Source organism: Pseudophryne corroboree, chromosome 5 (assembly GCF_028390025.1).
Source record: "Pseudophryne corroboree isolate aPseCor3 chromosome 5, aPseCor3.hap2, whole genome shotgun sequence".
In the NCBI taxonomy this organism is placed as follows: Eukaryota; Metazoa; Chordata; class Amphibia; order Anura; family Myobatrachidae; genus Pseudophryne; species Pseudophryne corroboree.
The window spans coordinates 244,479,235-244,498,914 of record NC_086448.1 but is presented as its reverse complement, the minus strand read 5'-3'; the positions used below and the strand labels follow the sequence as shown (position 1 = coordinate 244,498,914).

Below are 19,680 nucleotides of genomic sequence, written 5' to 3'. Positions count from 1 at the left end.
CCTAATTCAGACCTGATCGTAGCCGTGCAAAATTTTGCACGGCTACAATCAGCCACCCTGACATGCGGGGGGAAGCCCAGCAAAGGGCTAGTCCGCCCTCCATGTCTGCCCCCCCCCCCCCCGCCGCACAGGTGCGATAGCATGGCACAGCGGCGATGCGATCGCACCCGGCGGGTAAGTCCGATCGCATCTCTGGCATGCACATGCGCACTGCGGGCAATGCACAATTCAGACCTGATTGCCCGCAGTGCGAAAACGCACAGCAGCGATCAGGTCTGAATTACCCCCTAAATTGTACACAACTTCTAATAAGAAAAAAATAAGAATTTACTTGCCGATAATTCTGTTTCTCATAGTCCGTAGTGGATGCTGGGGACTCCGAAAGGACCATGGGGAATAGCGGCTCCGCAGGAGACTGGGCACAAAAGTAAAAAGCTTTAGGACTACCTGGTGTGCACTGGCTCCTCCCCCTATGACCCTCCTCCAAGCCTCAGTTAGGATACTGTGCCCGGACGAGCGTACACAATAAGGAAGGATTTTGAATCCCGGGTAAGACTCATACCAGCCACACCAATCACACCGTACAACTTGTGATCTGAACCCAGTTAACAGCATGATAACAGAAGGAGCCTCTGAAAAGATGGCTCACAACAACAATAACCCGATTTTTGTAACAATAACTATGTACAAGTAATGCAGACAATCCGCACTTGGGATGGGCGCCCAGCATCCACTACGGACTATGAGAAACAGAATTATCGGCAAGTAAATTCTTATTTTCTCTAACGTCCTAGTGGATGCTGGGGACTCCGAAAGGACCATGGGGATTATACCAAAGCTCCCAAACGGGCGGGAGAGTGCGGATGACTCTGCAGCACCGAATGAGAGAACTCCAGGTCCTCCTCAGCCAGGGTATCAAATTTGTAGAATTTAGCAAACGTGTTTGCCCCTGACCAAGTAGCTGCTCGGCAAAGTTGTAAAGCCGAGACCCCTCGGGCAGCCGCCCAAGATGAGCCCACTTTCCGTGTGGAATGGGCTTTTACAGATTTTGGCTGTGGCAGGCCTGCCACAGAATGTGCAAGCTGAATTGTACTACAAATCCAACGAGCAATCGTCTGCTTAGAAGCAGGAGCACCCAGCTTGTTGGGTGCATACAGGATAAACAGCGAGTCAGATTTTCTGACTCCAGCCGTCCTGGAAACATATATTTTCAGGGCCCTGACTACGTCCAGCAACTTGGAATCCTCCAAGTCCCTAGTAGCCGCAGGCACCACAATAGGCTGGTTTAAGTGAAATGCTGAAACCACCTTAGGGAGAAATTGAGGACGAGTCCTCAATTCTGCCCTGTCCGTATGAAAAATTAGGTAAGGGCTTTTATAGGATAAAGCCGCCAATTCTGAAACACGCCTGGCTGAAGCCAGGGCTAACAGCATTACCACTTTCCATGCGAGATATTTTAAGTTAACAGTGGTGAGTGGTTCAAACCAATGTGATTTTAGGAATCCCAAAACTACATTGAGATCCCAAGGTGCCACTGGAGGCACAAAAGGAGGCTGTATATGCAGTACTCCCTTGACAAACGTCTGAACTTCAGGAACTGAAGCTAGTTCTTTTTGGAAGAATATTGACAAGGCCGAAATTTGAACCTTAATGGACCCTAATTTGAGGCCCATAGACAGTCCTGTTTGCAGGAAATGCAGGAATCGACCCAGTTGAAATTCCTCTGTAGGGGCCTTCCTGGCCTCGCACCACGCAACATATTTACGCCAAATACGGTGATAATGTTGTACGGTCACATCCTTCCTGGCTTTGATCAGGGTAGGGATGACTTCATCCGGAATGCCTTTTTCCTTCAGGATCCGGCGTTCAACCGCCATGCCGTCAAACGCAGCCGCGGTAAGTCTTGGAACAGACATGGTCCCTGCTGGAGCAGGTCCTTTCTTAGAGGTAGAGGCCACGGGTCTTCCGTGAGCATCTCTTGAATTTCCGGGTACCAAGTCCTTCTTGGCCAATCCGGAGCCACGAGTATAGTCTTTACTCCTCTCCTTCTTATGATTCTCAGTACTTTCGGTATGAGAGGAAGAGGAGGGAACACATACACTGACTGGTACACCCACGGTGTTACCAGAGCATCCACAGCTATTGCCTGAGGGTCCCTTGACCTGGCGCAATATCTGTCCAGTTTTTTGTTGAGGCGGGACGCCATCATGTCCACCTTTGGTTTTTCCCAACGGTTCACAATCATGTGGAAGACTTCTGGGTGAAGTCCCCACTCCCCCGGGTGAAGATCGTGTCTGCTGAGGAAGTCTGCTTCCCAGTTGTCCACTCCCGGAATGAACACTGCTGACAGTGCTATCACATGATTTTCCGCCCAGCGAAGAATCCTTGCAACTTCCGTCATTGCCCTCCTGCTTCTTGTGCCGCCCTGTCTGTTTACGTGGGCGACTGCCGTGATGTTGTCCGACTGGATCAATACCGGCTGACCCTGAAGCAGAGGTCTTGCCTGACTTAGGGCATTGTAAATGGCCCTTAGTTCCAGGATATTTATGTGAAGTGACGTTTCCATGCTTGACCACAAGCCCTGGAAATTTCTTCCCTGTGTGACTGCTCCCCAGCCTCTCAGGCTGGCATCCGTGGTCACCAGGACCCAATCCTGAATGCCGAATCTGCGGCCCTCTAGGAGATGAGCACTCTGTAACCACCACAGGAGAGACACCCTTGTCCTTGGAGACAGGGTTATCCGCGGATGCATTTGAAGATGCGATCCGGACCATTTGTCCAGCAGATCCCACTGAAAAGTTCTTGCGTGGAATCTGCCGAATGGAATCGCTTCGTAAGAAGCCACCATTTTTCCCAGGACCCTTGTGCATTGATGTACTGACACTTGGCCTGGTCTTAGGAGGTTCCTGATTAGGTCGGATAACTCCCTGGCTTTCTCTTCCGGGAGAAACACCTTTTTCTGTACTGTGTCCAGAATCATTCCTAGGAACAGCAGACGTGTCGTCGGAATCAGCTGCGATTTTGGAATATTTAGAATCCATCCGTGCTGTCGTAGTACTACTTGAGATAGTGCTACTCCGACCTCTAACTGTTCTCTGGACCTTGCCCTTATCAGGAGATCGTCCAAGTAAGGGATAATTAAGACGCCTTTTCTTCGAAGAAGAATCATCATTTCGGCCATTACCTTGGTAAAGACCCGGGGTGCCGTGGACAATCCAAACGGCAGCGTCTGAAACTGATAGTGACAGTTCTGTACCACAAACCTGAGGTACCCTTGGTGAGAAGGGCAAATTGGGACATGGAGGTAAGCATCCTTGATGTCCAGAGACACCATATAGTCCCCTTCTTCCAGGTTCGCTATCACTGCTCTGAGTGACTCCATCTTGAACTTGAACCTTTTTATGTAAGTGTTCAAGGATTTCAGATTTAAAATGGGTCTCACCGAGCCGTCCGGCTTCGGTACCACAAACAGCGTGGAATAATACCCCTTTCCCTGTTGTAGGAGGGGTACCTTGATTATCACTTGCTGGGAATACAGCTTGTGAATGGCTTCCAATACCGCCTCCCTGTCGGGGGGAGACGTTGGTAAAGCAGACTTCAGGAACCGGCGAGGGGGAGACGTCTCGAATTCCAATCTGTACCCCTGAGATACTACCTGCAGGATCCAGGGGTCCACTTGCGAGTGAGCCCACTGCGCGCTGAAATTCTTGAGACGGGCCCCCACCGTGCCTGAGTCCGCTTGTAAGGCCCCAGCGTCATGCTGAGGACTTGGCAGAAGCGGGGGAGGGCTTCTGTTCGTGGGAAGAGGCTGTCTGCTGCAGTCTTTTTCCCCTTCCTCTGCCCCGGGGCAGATATGAGTGGCCTTTTGCCCGCTTGCCCTTATGGGGACGAAAGGACTGAGCCTGAAAAGACAGTATCTTTTTCTGCTGTGAGGTGACTTGGGGTAAAAAGGTGGATTTCCCAGCCGTTGCCGTGGCCACCAGGTCCGATAGACTGACCCCAAATAACTCCTCCCCTTTATACGGCAATACTTCCATATGCCGTTTGGAATCCGCATCACCCGACCACTGTCGCGTCCATAACCCTCTTCTGGCAGAAATGGACATCGCACTTACTCTTGATGCCAGAGTGCAAATATCCCTCTGTGCATCACGCATATATAGAAATGCATCCTTTAAATGCTCTATAGTCAATAATATATTGTCCCTGTCCAGAGTATCAATATTTTCAGTCAGGGAATCCGACCAAGCCACCCCAGCACTGCACATCCAGGCTGAGGCGATCGCTGGTCGCAGTATAATACCAGTATGTGTGTATATACTTTTTAGGATATTTTCCAGCTTCCTATCAGCTGGTTCCTTGAGGGCGGCCGTATCAGGAGACGGTAACGCCACTTGTTTTGATAAGCGTGTGAGCGCCTTATCCACTCTAGGGGGTGTTTCCCAACGTGCCCTAACCTCTGGCGGGAAAGGGTATAATGCCAATAATTTTTTAGAAATTAGCAGTTTTTTATCGGGGGAAACCCACGCTTCATCACACACCTCATTTAATTCATCTGATTCAGGAAAAACTACGGGTAGTTTTTTCACACCCCACATAATACCCTTTTTTGTGGTACTTGTAGTATCAGAAATGTTCAAAACCTCCTTCATTGCCGTGATCATGTAACGTGTGGCCCTACTGGAAAATACGTTTGTTTCCTCACCGTCGACACTGGAGTCAGTGTCCGTGTCTGTATCGACCTGAGGTAACGGGCGCTTTAGAGCCCCTGACGGTGTTTGAGACGCCTGTACAGGTATTAACTGATTTTCCGGCTGTCTCATGTCGTCAACAGTCTTTTGTAGAGTGCTGACACTATCACGTAATTCTTTCCATAAGACCATCCAGTCAGGTGTCGACTCCCTAGGGGGTGACATCACTAACACAGGCAATTGCTCCGCCTCCACACCATTTTCCTCCTCATACATGTCGACACAACGTACCGACACACAGCACACACACAGGGAATGCTCTGATAGAGGACAGGACCCCACAAGCCCTTTGGGGAGACAGAGGGAGAGTTTGCCAGCACACACCAGAGCGCTATATATATATATATATATACAGGGATAACTTTATATAAGTGTTTTTCCCTAATATAGCTGCTGTATATAATAATATGCCAATTTAGTGCCCCCCCTCTTTTGTTTTACCCTGTTTCTGTAGTGCAGGACTGCAGGGGAGAGTCAGGGAGCCTTCCTCCAACGGAGCTGTGAGGAAAAAATGGCGCCAGTGTGCTGAGGAGATAGGCTCCGCCCCCTTCTCGGCGGCCTTTCTCCCGCTTTTTAATGGAAAAATAGGCAGGGGATAAATACATCCATATAGCCCTGGAGCTATATGTGATGTATTTTTTTGCCAAAAGGTGTTTTTTATTGCGTCTCAGGGCGCTCCCCCCCAGCGCCCTGCACCCTCAGTGACCGGAGTGTGAAGTGTGCTGAGAGCAATGGCGCACAGCTGCGGTGCTGTGCGCTACCTTATTGAAGACAGGACGTCTTCTGCCGCCGATTTTCCGGACCTCTTCAGTCTTCTGGCTCTGTAAGGGGGACAGCGGCGCGGCTCCGGGACCCATCCATGGCTGGGCCTGTGATCGTCCCTCTGGAGCTAACGTCCAGTAGCCTAAGAAGCCCAATCCACTCTGCACGCAGGTGAGTTCGCTTCTTCTCCCCTTAGTCCCTCGATGCAGTGAGCCTGTTGCCAGCAGGTCTCACTGAAAATAAAAAACCTACTTTAAACTTTTTCACTAAGCAGCTCAGGAGAGCCCTTAGCCTGCACCCGTCTCGTTCGGGCACAAAAATCTAACTGAGGCTTGGAGGAGGGTCATAGGGGGAGGAGCCAGTGCACACCAGGTAGTCCTAAAGCTTTTTACTTTTGTGCCCAGTCTCCTGCGGAGCCGCTATTCCCCATGGTCCTTTCGGAGTCCCCAGCATCCACTAGGACGTTAGAGAAATATATATATATATCTTCATAATTTGCACTTTGTTCATATAAACAAGTCTGTGGGGTTACAGAACAACAATGCTGCATAACTATACTACATGAAGCAAGTAGAAATACAAAATAGAATATTGATAATAAAATAGAATACTAAAACATTTGTTCATTATAGATTTACAATTCAGACAAGTGGTGGACAACATGTGTGTGGGCTTCCAAGTGAAGTGAACAGTGCCCCCAAGCAGTGTGCTATTATAGCTGGTTAATGAAGGAGAATACATTACTACTTAATAATGTAACTAAATTGCTACACAGGCCACATCTCATGTCTACCGTGTTGGGCGATATTCAATTATTTATTTGAGTTACTGGGCACCCATTGCGCGATACACATTGCGGCCAAATACACCAGGGTTTAGATGCGGAAAACTGCTAAACCCAAGAAAACTCCTCGGGGAAGTGGCGGTAGTAATGAGCAGAAATAATGGGCGCCCAGCAACACAAAATTCAAATAGCACTATGGGAATTGCGGCTGCGATAAAACAGATTTTCCCCTGACAGTTTGAAATTTGTTCTGTTAAGGGAGAATAAACATTTTTCATTCTGCACGAACAGTTTACTAGCTTGTGTAATGCATGAGATTATGGAAAGTCTGAATGTGAATCTCCCCAAGAAACCACTACATAATTTCATTTACATTGATAGTATATTGAGGTTACAATTACAGAGCATATACGTGGTGAGGAAGCAGAATTGTACAACCACTTGTTGCAGCAGCTGCAAACCCCTACTCATGAAATACCAGTCAGTAGGGAGAATGCACTTACCTTTGGAGGCTTAAAAGGGTATTCAGGTGTGAATGTAATGTCCAGGAAAAACACGCCTCCCTCATAAACAGAGCCCGGAGGACCCAGGATGGTGGATCGCCATTCATAAATATTGTCTCCTTTTGGACCAGCACTAGAATGAAAATGATTTTGAAATTATTATTAAGATAGACATTCACCCTAAGTGTGGTCTTCAGTATGCAGTCTGTCGGGATCCCGGCGCACAGTATACCGGCGCCGGAATCCCGACAGCCGACATACCGACACTTTTTCTCCTTTGTGGGGCTCCACGACCCCCCTGGAGGGAGAATAAAATACCGTGGCGCGCGTAGCACGCCACCGTGCTCGCAGCGTGGCGAGCGCAGCGAGACCGCAAGGGGCTCATTTGCACTCGCCACGCTGTCGGTATGCCGGCGGTCGGTCTCCGGGCGCTGGTATGCTGGTCACCGGGAGCCCGGCCGCCGGCATACTATACTACACCCCCCACCCCTAATGTATACACACACACATTGGGATAGAACTTGAGAAGTGTGAACAAAAAGACAAAAGGTGTAAAAACAAGTAAAAAATTTGGTGCGTCTCTATTTATCTGCCCGTTTGCAGTACAAGAGTCTGAAACCACTCTTGTAAAATTAAATCCAACTCCCGGGGTGCACCCATACATTTCAGTATTCTTGAAGTGAACATTAAAACAAGAAACAAACAAAAAAAAGGACTACCCTCCACAACCCCAATATTACTGAGCTTCTTAATAATAGAGTGTAGTGTTTGTTGGAGAACACTATATACACAGAGTTGCTTCACATTGAAAATGCTCTTTTCTTTAGCACTCTTTTTCATCTTTCATTCAATGTTTAGGAATCTGGACAAATACTGGTGAGGATGTGGTTACACGTCAGCGGGTGTGTGATCAGCCCTTCTGGCACACTGGAGAACCCCCTACAAACAATCTGTATGCAGCGTACACATCACCCATTCAGTGCTGCTTTGATATGCGGAGCAACAGTGATTGGAACATACATTCCAGCCTGGCCAAAACCTGTCTCTATTGGGACTATCTCACAAAAAAACATATGCAGGGACAGGAGCCTTCCCCTGCGATGTGTTACTAATGAAGTATCCGCATTAGTCAACACTTCTATAGTGGGCCTGCACTACTGTGCATGTGCGGTCTACGGACCATGCACATGCAGGAGTCATTGGCAAGTAATTGCAACATGCTGCGGCCCATAGGCTACAGTGGCTAATGCTATCTTCAGTAAATCTGACAGCTACACAGCTCCCATAGAAACCTTTGGGGGCCGCAGCTGCTGTCAGAAATGAAGTGATAACAACAGATATGGAAATATCTGCTGCGTTGCCGCCTTTTTACATTCAGGTGAGACATAATATTTGTAGGTAAATAATAAGAATTTACTTACCGATAATTCTATTTCTCATAGTCCGTAGTGGATGCTGGGGACTCCGAAAGGACCATGGGGAATAGCGGCTCCGCAGGAGACTGGGCACAAAAGTAAAAAGCTTTAAGACTACCTGGTGTGCACTGGCTCCTCCCCCTATGACCCTCCTCCAAGCCTCAGTTAGGATACTGTGCCCGGACGAGCGTACACAATAAGGAAGGATTTTGAATCCCGGGTAAGACTCATACCAGCCACACCAATCACACCGTACAACTTGTGATCTGAACCCAGTTAACAGCATGATAACAGAGGAGCCTCTGAAAAGATGGCTCACAACAATAATAACCCGATTTTTTGTAACAATAACTATGTACAAGTATTGCAGACAATCCGCACTTGGGATGGGCGCCCAGCATCCACTACGGACTATGAGAAATAGAATTATCGGTAAGTAAATTCTTATTTTCTCTGACGTCCTAGTGGATGCTGGGGACTCCGAAAGGACCATGGGGATTATACCAAAGCTCCCAAACGGGCGGGAGAGTGCGGATGACTCTGCAGCACCGAATGAGAGAACTCCAGGTCCTCCTCAGCCAGGGTATCAAATTTGTAGAATTTAGCAAACGTGTTTGCCCCTGACCAAGTAGCTGCTCGGCAAAGTTGTAAAGCCGAGACCCCTCGGGCAGCCGCCCAAGATGAGCCCACTTTACGTGTGGAATGGGCTTTTACAGATTTTGGCTGTGGCAGGCCTGCCACAGAATGTGCAAGCTGAATTGTACTACAAATCCAACGAGCAATAGTCTGCTTAGAAGCAGGAGCACCCAGCTTGTTGGGTGCATACAGGATAAACAGCGAGTCAGATTTTCTGACTCCAGCCGTCCTGGAAACATATATTTTCAGGGCCCTGACTACGTCCAGCAACTTGGAATCCTCCAAGTCCCTAGTAGCCGCAGGCACCACAATAGGCTGGTTTAAGTGAAATGCTGAAACCACCTTAGGGAGAAATTGAGGACGAGTCCTCAATTCTGCCCTGTCCGTATGAAAAATTAGGTAAGGGCTTTTATAGGATAAAGCTGCCAATTCTGAGACACGCCTGGCTGAGGCCAGGGCTAACAGCATTACCACTTTCCATGTGAGATATTTTAAGTCCACAGTGGTGAGTGGTTCAAACCAATGTGATTTTAGGAACCCCAAAACTACATTGAGATCCCAAGGTGCCACTGGAGGCACAAAAGGAGGCTGTATATGCAGTACCCCCTTGACAAACGTCTGAACTTCAGGAACTGAAGCTAGTTCTTTTTGGAAGAATATTGACAGGGCCGAAATTTGAACCTTAATGGACCCTAATTTTAGGCCCATAGACAGTCCTGTTTGCAGGAAATGCAGGAAACGACCCAGTTGAAATTCCTCTGTAGGGGCCTTCCTGGCCTCACACCACGCAACATATTTACGCCAAATACGGTGATAATGTTGCACAGTTACATCCTTCCTGGCTTTGATCAGGGTAGGGATGACTTCATCCGGAATGCCTTTTTCCTTCAGGATCCGGCGTTCAACCGCCATGCCGTCAAACGCAGCCGCGGTAAGTCTTGGAACAGACATGGTCCCTGCTGGAGCAGGTCCTTTCTTAGAGGTAGAGGCCACGGGTCTTCCGTGAGCATCTCTTGAAGTTCCGGGTACCAAGTCCTTCTTGGCCAATCCGGAGCCACGAGTATAGTCCTTACTCCTCTCCTTCTTATGATTCTCAGTACCTTGGGTATGAGAGGCAGAGGAGGGAACACATACACTGACTGGTACACCCACGGTGTTACCAGAGCGTCCACAGCTATTGCCTGAGGGTCCCTTGACCTGGCGCAATATCTGTCCAGTTTTTTGTTGAGGCGGGACGCCATCATGTCCACCTTTGGTTTTTCCCAACGGTTCACAATCATGTGGAAGACTTCTGGGTGAAGTACCCACTCCCCCGGGTGGAGATCGTGTCTGCTGAGGAAGTCTGCTTCCCAGTTGTCCACTCCCGGAATGAACACTGCTGACAGTGCTATCACATGATTTTCCGCCCAGCGAAGAATCCTTGCAACTTCCGTCATTGCCCTCCTGCTTCTTGTGCCGCCCTGTCTGTTTACGTGGGCGACTGCCGTGATGTTGTCCGACTGGATCAATACCGGCTGACCCTGAAGCAGAGGTCTTGCCTGACTTAGGGCATTGTAAATGGCCCTTAGTTCCAGGATATTTATGTGAAGTGACGTTTCCATGCTTGACCACAAGCCCTGGAAATTTCTTCCCTGTGTGACTGCTCCCCAGCCTCTCAGGCTGGCATCCGTGGTCACCAGGACCCAATCCTGAATGCCGAATCTGCGGCCCTCTAGGAGATGAGCACTCTGTAACCACCACAGGAGAGACACCCTTGTCCTTGGAGACAGGGTTATCCGCTGATGCATTTGAAGATGCGATCCGGACCATTTGTCCAGCAGATCCCACTGAAAAGTTCTTGCGTGGAATCTGCCGAATGGAATCGCTTCGCAAGAAGCCACCATTTTTCCCAGGACCCTTGTGCATTGATGCACTAACACTTGGCCTGGTTTTAGGAGGTTCCTGACTAGGTCGGATAACTCCCTGGCTTTCTCCTCCGGGAGAAACACCTTTTTCTGTACTGTCTCCAGAATCATCCCTAGGAACAGCAGACGTGTCGTCGGAATCAGCTGCGATTTTGGAATATTTAGAATCCATCCGTGCTGTCGTAGTACTACTTGAGATAGTGCTACTCCGACCTCTAACTGTTCTCTGGACCTTGCCCTTATCAGGAGATCGTCCAAGTAAGGGATAATTAAGACGCCTTTTCTTCGAAGAAGAATCATCATTTCGGCCATTACCTTGGTAAAGACCCAGGGTGCCGTGGACAATCCAAACGGCAGCGTCTGAAACTGATAGTGACAGTTCTGTACCACAAACCTGAGGTACCCTTGGTGAGAAGGGCAAATTGGGACATGGAGGTAAGCATCCTTGATGTCCAGAGACACCATATAGTCCCCTTCTTCCAGGTTCGCTATCACTGCTCTGAGTGATTCCATCTTGAATTTGAACCTTTGTATGTAAGTGTTCAAGGATTTCAGATTTAAAATAGGTCTCACCGAGCCGTCCGGCTTCGGTACCACAAATAGCGTGGAATAATACCCCTTTCCCTGTTGTAGGAGGGGTACCTTGATTATCACCTGCTGGGAATACAGCTTGTGAATGGCTTCCAATACCGCCTCCCTGTCGGGGGGAGACGTTGGTAAAGCAGACTTCAGGAACCGGCGAGGGGGAGACGTCTCGAATTCCAATTTGTACCCCTGAGATACTACCTGCAGGATCCAGGGGTCCACTTGCGAGTGAGCCAACTGCGCGCTGAAATTCTTGAGACGGGCCCCCACCGTGCCTGAGTCCGCTTGTAAGGCCCCAGCGTCATGCTGAGGACTTGGCAGAAGCGGGGGAGGGCTTCTGTTCGTGGGAAGAGGCTGTCTGCTGCAGTCTTTTTCCCCTTCCTCTGCCCCGGGGCAGATACGAGTGGCCTTTTGCCCGCTTGCCCTTATGGGGACGAAAGGACTGAGCCTGAAAAGACGGTGTCTTTTTCTGCTGAGAGGTGACCTGGGGTAAAAAGGTGGATTTCCCAGCCGTTGCCGTGGCCACCAGGTCCGATAGACCGACCCCAAATAACTCCTCCCCTTTATACGGCAATACTTCCATATGCCGTTTGGAATCCGCATCACCTGACCACTGTCGCGTCCATAACCCTCTTCTGGCAGAAATGGACAGCGCACTTACTCTTGATGCCAGAGTGCAAATATCCCTCTGTGCATCTCTCATATATAGAAATGCATCCTTTAAATGCTCTATAGTCAATAATATATTGTCCCTGTCCAGGGTATCAATATTTTCAGTCAGGGAATCCGACCAAGCCACCCCAGCACTGCACATCCAGGCTGAGGCGATTGCTGGTCGCAGTATAATACCAGTATGTGTGTATATACTTTTTAGGATATTTTCCAGCTTCCTATCAGCTGGTTCCTTGAGGGCGGCCGTATCAGGAGACGGTAACGCCACTTGTTTCGATAAGCGTGTGAGCGCCTTATCTACCCTAGGGGGTGTTTCCCAACGCGCCCTAACCTCTGGCGGGAAAGGGTATAATGCCAATAATTTTTTAGAAATTAGCAGTTTTTTATCGGGGGAAACCCACGCTTCATCACACACCTCATTTAATTCATCTGATTCAGGAAAAACTACGGGTAGTTTTTTCACACCCCACATAATACCCTTTTTTGTGGTACTTGTAGTATCAGAAATGTTCAAAACCTCCTTCATTGCCGTGATCATGTAACGTGTGGCCCTACTGGAAAATACGTTTGTTTCCTCACCGTCTACACTGGAGTCAGTGTCCGTGTCTGGGTCTGTGTCGACCACCTGAGGTAACAGGCGCTTTAGAGCCCCTGACGGTGTTTGAGACGCCTGTACAGGTATTAACTGATTTGCCGGCTGTCTCATGTCGTCAACAGTCTTTTGTAAAGTGCTGACACTATCACATAATTCCTTCCATAAAACCATCCAGTCAGGTGTCGACTCCCTAGGGGGTGACATCACTAATACAGGCAATTGCTCCGCCTCCATACAATTTTCCTCCTCATACATGTCGACACAACGTACCGACACACAGCACACACACAGGGAATGCTCTGATAGAGGACAGGACCCCACTAGCCCTTTGGGGAGACAGAGGGAGAGTTTGCCAGCACACACCAGAGCGCTATATATATACAGGGATAACCTTATATAAGTGTTTTTCCCTTATATAGATTTATCTGCCAATTTAGTGCCCCCCCTCTCTTGTTTTACCCTGTTTCTGTAGTGCAGGACTGCAGGGGAGAGTCAGGGAGCTTCCCTCCAACGGAGCTGTGAGGAAAAATGGCGCCAGTGTGCTGAGGAGATAGGCTCCGCCCCCTTCTCGGCGGCCGTTCTCCCGCTTTTTTATGGAAAAACAGGCATGAGTTAAATGCATCCATATAGCCCAGGAGCTATATGTGATGCATTTTTTGCCCCCTAAGGTGTTTATATTGCGTCTCAGGGCACCCCCACCCAGCGCCCTGCATCCTCAGTGACCGGAGTGTGAAGTGTGCTGAGAGCAATGGCGCACAGCTGCGGTGCTGTGCGCTACCTTATTGAAGACAGGACGTCTTCTGCCGCCGATTTTTCCGGACATCTTCTGCTCTTCTGGCTCTGTAAGGGGGACGGCGGCGCGGCTCTGGGACCCATCCATGGCTGGGCCTGTGATCGTCCCTCTGGAGCTAATGTCCAGTAGCCTAAGAAGCCCAATCCACTCTGCACGCAGGTGAGTTCGCTTCTTCACCCCTTAGTCCCTCGGTGCAGTGAGCCTGTTGCCAGCAGGTCTCACTGAAAATAAAAAACCTAAAACTAAACTTTTTTCTAAGCAGCTCAGGAGAGCCACCTAGACTGCACCCTTCTCGTTCGGGCACAAAAATCTAACAGGGGCTTGGAGGAGGGTCATAGGGGGAGGAGCCAGTGCACACCAGGTAGTCTTAAAGCTTTTACTTTTGTGCCCAGTCTCCTGCGGAGCCGCTATTCCCCATGGTCCTTTCGGAGTCCCCAGCATCCACTAGGACGTCAGAGAAATTTCATATTTATATAATATTATGCTGCAAATATTGATAGATATATAGGCCCCTTAGTTTTCAGTTAAGTCTATTATGCAACAATTAACTCTGAAAGCGTTCAATGACAGATAGAATGTAACTACTGTAAAATAAAATATATAATAGGTCACACAAGAATACCAGTAAGCACGTGCATTAAGCAAACCCACTTCTTTTATGACTTCCACCATCAAGTTCGCAAAGTCCTGTATATATATGTTGCAGGAGTAAAACAATCTCCCCCCTAGATAAGGAATCCAACCCCTCAATTAGGTTACCTGACCATCTAGCAATGGCTTTAGTAATCCACGCACATGCTATAGTGGGTCTCTGGGTCACCCCAGCAGCCGTGTACAAGGATTTGAGTGTCGTCTCAATCTTGCGATCAGCCGGAGGAAAAGGAAAATATGAGATTAACCTTTTAGGGATCTGAAATTTCTTATCAGGATTAACCCACGGTTCTTCAAACAGGGTATTCAATTCCTTTGACACAATAAAAGTGACTGAGGATTTCTTTTTTTACATTAAAATAAGATTCCTCACATTCCTCTGCCACTTTATCAGGAATTTGCAGAACATCTCTGATAACTTCTATAAGAGCCTCTATTCCCTGTGACCCCCCCTTCTGAATCCACCTCCCCTTCCCCCATGTCTGACTGCAGGATATGGGCCAGAGTTCGCTTGTGTGGACAAATGGCAGGGGACTGAGACGCTTGTTTGGGGACTGAGGGGGTCATTCAGACTCGATCGCACGCTGCATTTTTTCGCAGCCATGCGATCTGGCCTGAACTGCGCATGCGCGTGACCCGCAATGCGCAGGCGCGCCAGCCGCTGCTGGCCAGTGACAAATCTAAGAAAGCGATTGCACCGGTGATCGCAAGAAGATCGACAGGCAGAAGGCGTTGGTGGGCGGCAACTCACCGTTTTCTGGGAGTGTCCGGAAAAACGCAGGCGTGCACAGCCGTTCTGGAAGAGGATTCCTGCCGTCACCACCTGTCCGGATCATCGCAGCAGCTGAGTAAGTCCTGGGCTGTGCAGACACTGCATAAACTTTTTACCAGGTCGCAACAGTGCAAAAAATAGCCTGCGTGTGTCAGGTCTGAATTAGGCCCTGAGTCTCTATTCATAATCTCATCCACAGACTGTCTTAAGTATTACGTCTCTTTCTCATGGCGGGACAATTTATTAGATATATTGGAAATTATTCCTTTAATGGAATCCAGCCACGCTGGTTCAGCCCCGCTAGCCTGAGAAGGTGCACTGCACTGAGTACAGGGCCGGTTCCGGGGCTTCTGGCGCCCCGGGCGGCATTAGGGGGCGTGGCTTCATACAGGGGGCGTGGTCAGTTACGCCCCCTGTACTGTTGTAGGATGTGCGGTGCGCGATGACATCAACGCGCACCGCACATCATTACAGTGAAGGTCCTCTCCAGGAAGGGAAACTAGACGCGTAGCGTCTAGTTTCCCTTCAGAGCGGGCAGCCCACGAAGGGAAACTAGACGCATAGCGTCTAGTTTCCCTTCACAGCAGACAGCGGGCCGCGGGGGGCACCACAGCAGCAGAGGATCTTGCCATGGTGCGGCGCCCTCCGGAAGGCGGCGCCCCGGGCAAAAGTCCTGCTTGCCTGTGGCAAGATCCGCTACTGACTGAGTACATAGTAGTGAGCTCCCTGGGTAAGAGGAACACTCTTGAAACACATGAAACACACTCTTTGCCTGACATATTGTAAATGTGACAGCACACACACACACAGGAAAGGTTAAAAGCACAACTAACCCACAAAGAGCCCTTCCAGGGAGAGACAGAGGTATTTGGAGCCAGCAAACGGCGCCCTTAGTGCTAACGCCAAGCTTATCCGGGTCGCAGACTAAGTACACTAATAATCGCTCCCCCCCGGTACCGCTGAGGTAATCTGGAGTCACACCGAAGGAGCTGCGCGTCCCTGTCAGTCAGCGTCTGTGTCCACTGCAGAGGAAAAAATGGCGCTGGTGAGCTGCTGCATCCGCTCATAGTGAAGACCCGCCCCTTCAATGGCACGCGGTCTTCCAGCTTTTTTTTTTTTTTACTGGCTGAGGTAATTTTGTGCTTAAAATGGAGCCAGATCTGTTTAAGGCTTTGTTTGCCAGTGTGGGTACTGTGTACTGAGACGCAGTTGTGTACTGAGTCTGGAGACGCAATCCGCCCTGGTGAGAAGCCATGAGTCTCCAGACCCTCATGCTGCCATAATGGGTGGCGACCCGCTAACAGAGACGCCAGCTTTGTACTCACCGCTCTTCTTTCTTCTGGCTCCGTTAGGGGTGGCGGCGTGCTGTGGGAAAGTACGCTCGCCGTGGTCGAGCTTGCGAATAGTTCCCTCAGGAACCCCCCCCACACCCCATAAGTCCCACACAGCAGGCAGGCTGGTGCCATCCAAGACCAGCCTGAAAATAACAAACAGAAAAATAAATGCAGAAAACTCTACAGGATTTTCCATAAGTGTGACTGGCTCCGCCGGGCACATTTTCTAAACAGAGTCTGGTAGGAGGGGCATAGAGGGAGGAGCCAGCCCACACTATCAAATTCTTAAAGTGCACATGGCTCCTAGTAGACCAGTCTATACCCTATTGTACTAAATAGAACCCCAGTATCCTCTAGTATGTAAGAGAAATAACAGCTAAAGCCATTTTGTGAGGTTTATTGAACTAAAGCAAAGTGCAGAGAGCTCTTATAGTGAGAAACATAATGAAATGGCAATACACCAGAGACATCACTCTTCCAAAACTGAAAGTAAAGCCAGGTCTCAGATATTTCACTTTTTTCTATAGAGAAAGTGTTGTGAGAAGACAAGCAGTTGTATCTGTATATACTCTAATGCTGCTGCCAGCTGTCTGTACTAGGCAGATATTGTACAGTAGGATTTAGCAGCTCTGCATAACCTTAGGTTTCTTGTAGAGGAGAGCTAGCATTACACACATGCACAGCGACTGACTGTACAAGTGGGAAGTATATAAATAAATTGTTGCAATTGGTGTATAAAAGGTCTGTGAGTAGCCAATGTAGGAAAATCTTGGCTGGCCATGGAGGGATGAACAGGGAGGGGACGGCTTTTTAACCCCATAACCACAGGTAGTTTACACTTCATCCTGGAGCGATTTTAATATTTTGTTTGACATCATCATGAAAGTTTAAAATAGCTCCACACTCCTTAGTCTACCAATAAAGTTTGTGTGTGGTTTTGCTGGCTCCCCTTTTACAGCATTATTTGAATAGGTGTTTCAGTTATATTTGCTTTAGGAGATTGTTTTAAAACAAACAAACAAACAACCCCCCCCCCCACCCCACACACACACACACACACACACACACTGTCCCCCCCCCCCCCCTTTCCCCTCCATCCCCAGTTTACCCACATTCCTCATAGATACTTTTATGAATTTATACACGTGCAGCGTATTCACAATCTGGTCTTCTGTCAAAGGACTACTACCATATTTTGTGTGTCACAATAAACAAAAACACGCTCACACAAAAAAGGAGTTAATAATTCAGATTTAAGACAGGTTAAAAAACCTACTTTTTGAACCATGGAGTGAAAATAATAGAAAGAATTCAATTGAAAGCAATTTTGTTTAGCTCTGGGTATAAATGCCGGCGCCATTCAAATGTCCACATCGCGTCATGATCATTTGGGAGATGCAGTCAATCACAACTAATGCCCATGGCTTGTCTCTGTAAACTGTATTTTCCTCACACATCAAACTGATAAATGGCCAACACATAGGGCTATACTTCTAGAGATCTCAACAAAACACCCAAAAAACCAGCAAACACCATATAACTGGGTGCAATTTTACGTTTCACTTGTTTCTGCTCAAACACAAACCTCTATTCTATTTTCTAATGTGTGTAAAGGGCCCTACACTCTCTGCGACTGGCCGCTGAACTGCCCGACGGCCGGACGCCCACCCGGCCCCATAGCCCTGCATGATACTATGGACGAGATTGTCCATATTGGCCTGCAGGTATGAACGAGCAGACATCAACGATGAACAAGCGTGGGGCCGCACATCGTTCATCGTTGGTGCCTACACATTGAACGATATGAACAAGAACGTTCATATCGCTTAGTTACATCTTCAAGTGTGTAGGGCCTATAACTCAACAAAAAAAAAAGAAAAAGATTTTAAACCTACCGGTAAATCTTTTTCTCCTAGTCCGTAGAGGATGCTGGGGACTCCGTAAGGACCATGGGGTATAGACGGCTCCGCAGGAGACATGGGCACTTTAAGAATTTAGAATGGGTGTGCACTGGCTCCTCCCTCTATGCCCCTCCTCCAGACCTCAGTTAGGACTGTGCCCAGAGGAGACTGACAGTACGAGGAAAGGATTTTTGTTAATCTAAGGGCGAGATACATACCAGCCCACACCATACACACCGTACAACATGGTATATATTAAACCAGTTAACAGCATGAACAACAGCATCAGCCCCAGACTGGTCTCAACTGTAACATAACCCTTATGTAATCAACAACTATATACAAGCCTTGCAGAATTTTTCCGCACTGGGACGGGCGCCCAGCATCCTCTACGGACTAGGAGAAAAAGATTTACCGGTAGGTTTAAAATCTTATTTTCTCTTACGTCCTAGAGGATGCTGGCGACTCCGTAAGGACCATGGGGATTATACCAAAGCTCCAGACCGGGCGGGAGGGTGCGGATGACTCTGCAGCACCAACTGAGCAACATGAGGTCCTCATCAGCCAGGGTATCAAACTTGTAGAATCTTGCAAAAGTGTTTGAACCCGACCAAGTAGCAGCTCGGCAAAGCTGTAATGCCAAGACGCCTTGGGCAGCCGCCCAAGAAGAGCCCACCTTCTTAGTGGAATGGGCCTTTACCGAATTTTGGAACCGGCAATCCAGCCGTAGAATGAGCCTGCGGAATCGTGTTACAGATCCAGCGAGCAATAGTCTGTTTATACGCAGGAGCGCCAACCTTGTTGGCTGCATACAGGACAAACAGTGCTCCTGTTTTCCTAACCCTAGCCGTTCTGGCGATATAAGTCTTTAAGGCCCTGACTACATCGAGGGACTTGGAATCCTCCAAGGCACCCGTAGCCACAGGCACCACAACAGGTTGGTTCATATGGAATGACGAAACCACCTTAGGCAGAAAATGAGGACGAGTCCTCAACTTTGCTCTATCCGCATGGATAATCAGATAGGGGCTCTTGTAAGACAAAGCCGCCAATTCGGACACCCGCCTTGCAGATGCCAAGGCCAATACCATGACCACTTTCCAAGTGAGAAACTTCAATTCAACTGTTTGAAGGGGTTCAAATCAGTGTGATTTAAGGAACTGTAACACCACATTAAGGTCCCACAGTGCCACTGGAGGCAAAAAAGGAGGTTGGATGAGCCACACTCCCTTCACAAAAGTCTGGACTTCTGGGAGAGAAGCCAATTCCTTCTGGAAGAATATAGATAAACCAGAAATCTGCACCTTAATGGAGCCTAACTTCAGGCCCATATCCACACCTGGCTCAAGAAAATGGAGAAAACTACCCAGTTGAGAATCATCCTTAGGATTCTTGGCTTCACACCAAGACACATTTTTTTCCCCGATACGGTGATAGTGTTTCGCCGTTACCTCCTTCCTAGCTGTAATAAAAGTAGGGACGACTTCATCCGGAATACCTTTCCTAGCTAGGATTTGGTGTTCAACCGCCATGCCGTCAAACGTAACCGCGGTAAGTCTTGGAACACACAGGGCCCCTGTAGTAACAGGTCCTCCCTGAGAGGAAGAGGCCACGGATCTTCT

At 48.7% G+C, this 19,680-nt stretch overlaps 1 protein-coding gene across 3 annotated transcripts in view; it reads right to left on the bottom strand.

Annotated features, from left to right (window-relative positions):
• The window catches only part of UBE2E1 (ubiquitin conjugating enzyme E2 E1), a 73,033-nt gene that overhangs the window by 3,798 nt on the left and 49,555 nt on the right, over window positions 1-19,680 (bottom strand). For all 3 annotated transcript variants that reach the window (XM_063922211.1, XM_063922209.1, XM_063922210.1), the window contains one exon: window positions 6,801-6,933. In XM_063922211.1, coding sequence (XP_063778281.1) covers window positions 6,801-6,933 — 133 coding nt within the window. The remainder of the gene's footprint in view (window positions 1-6,800; window positions 6,934-19,680) is intronic.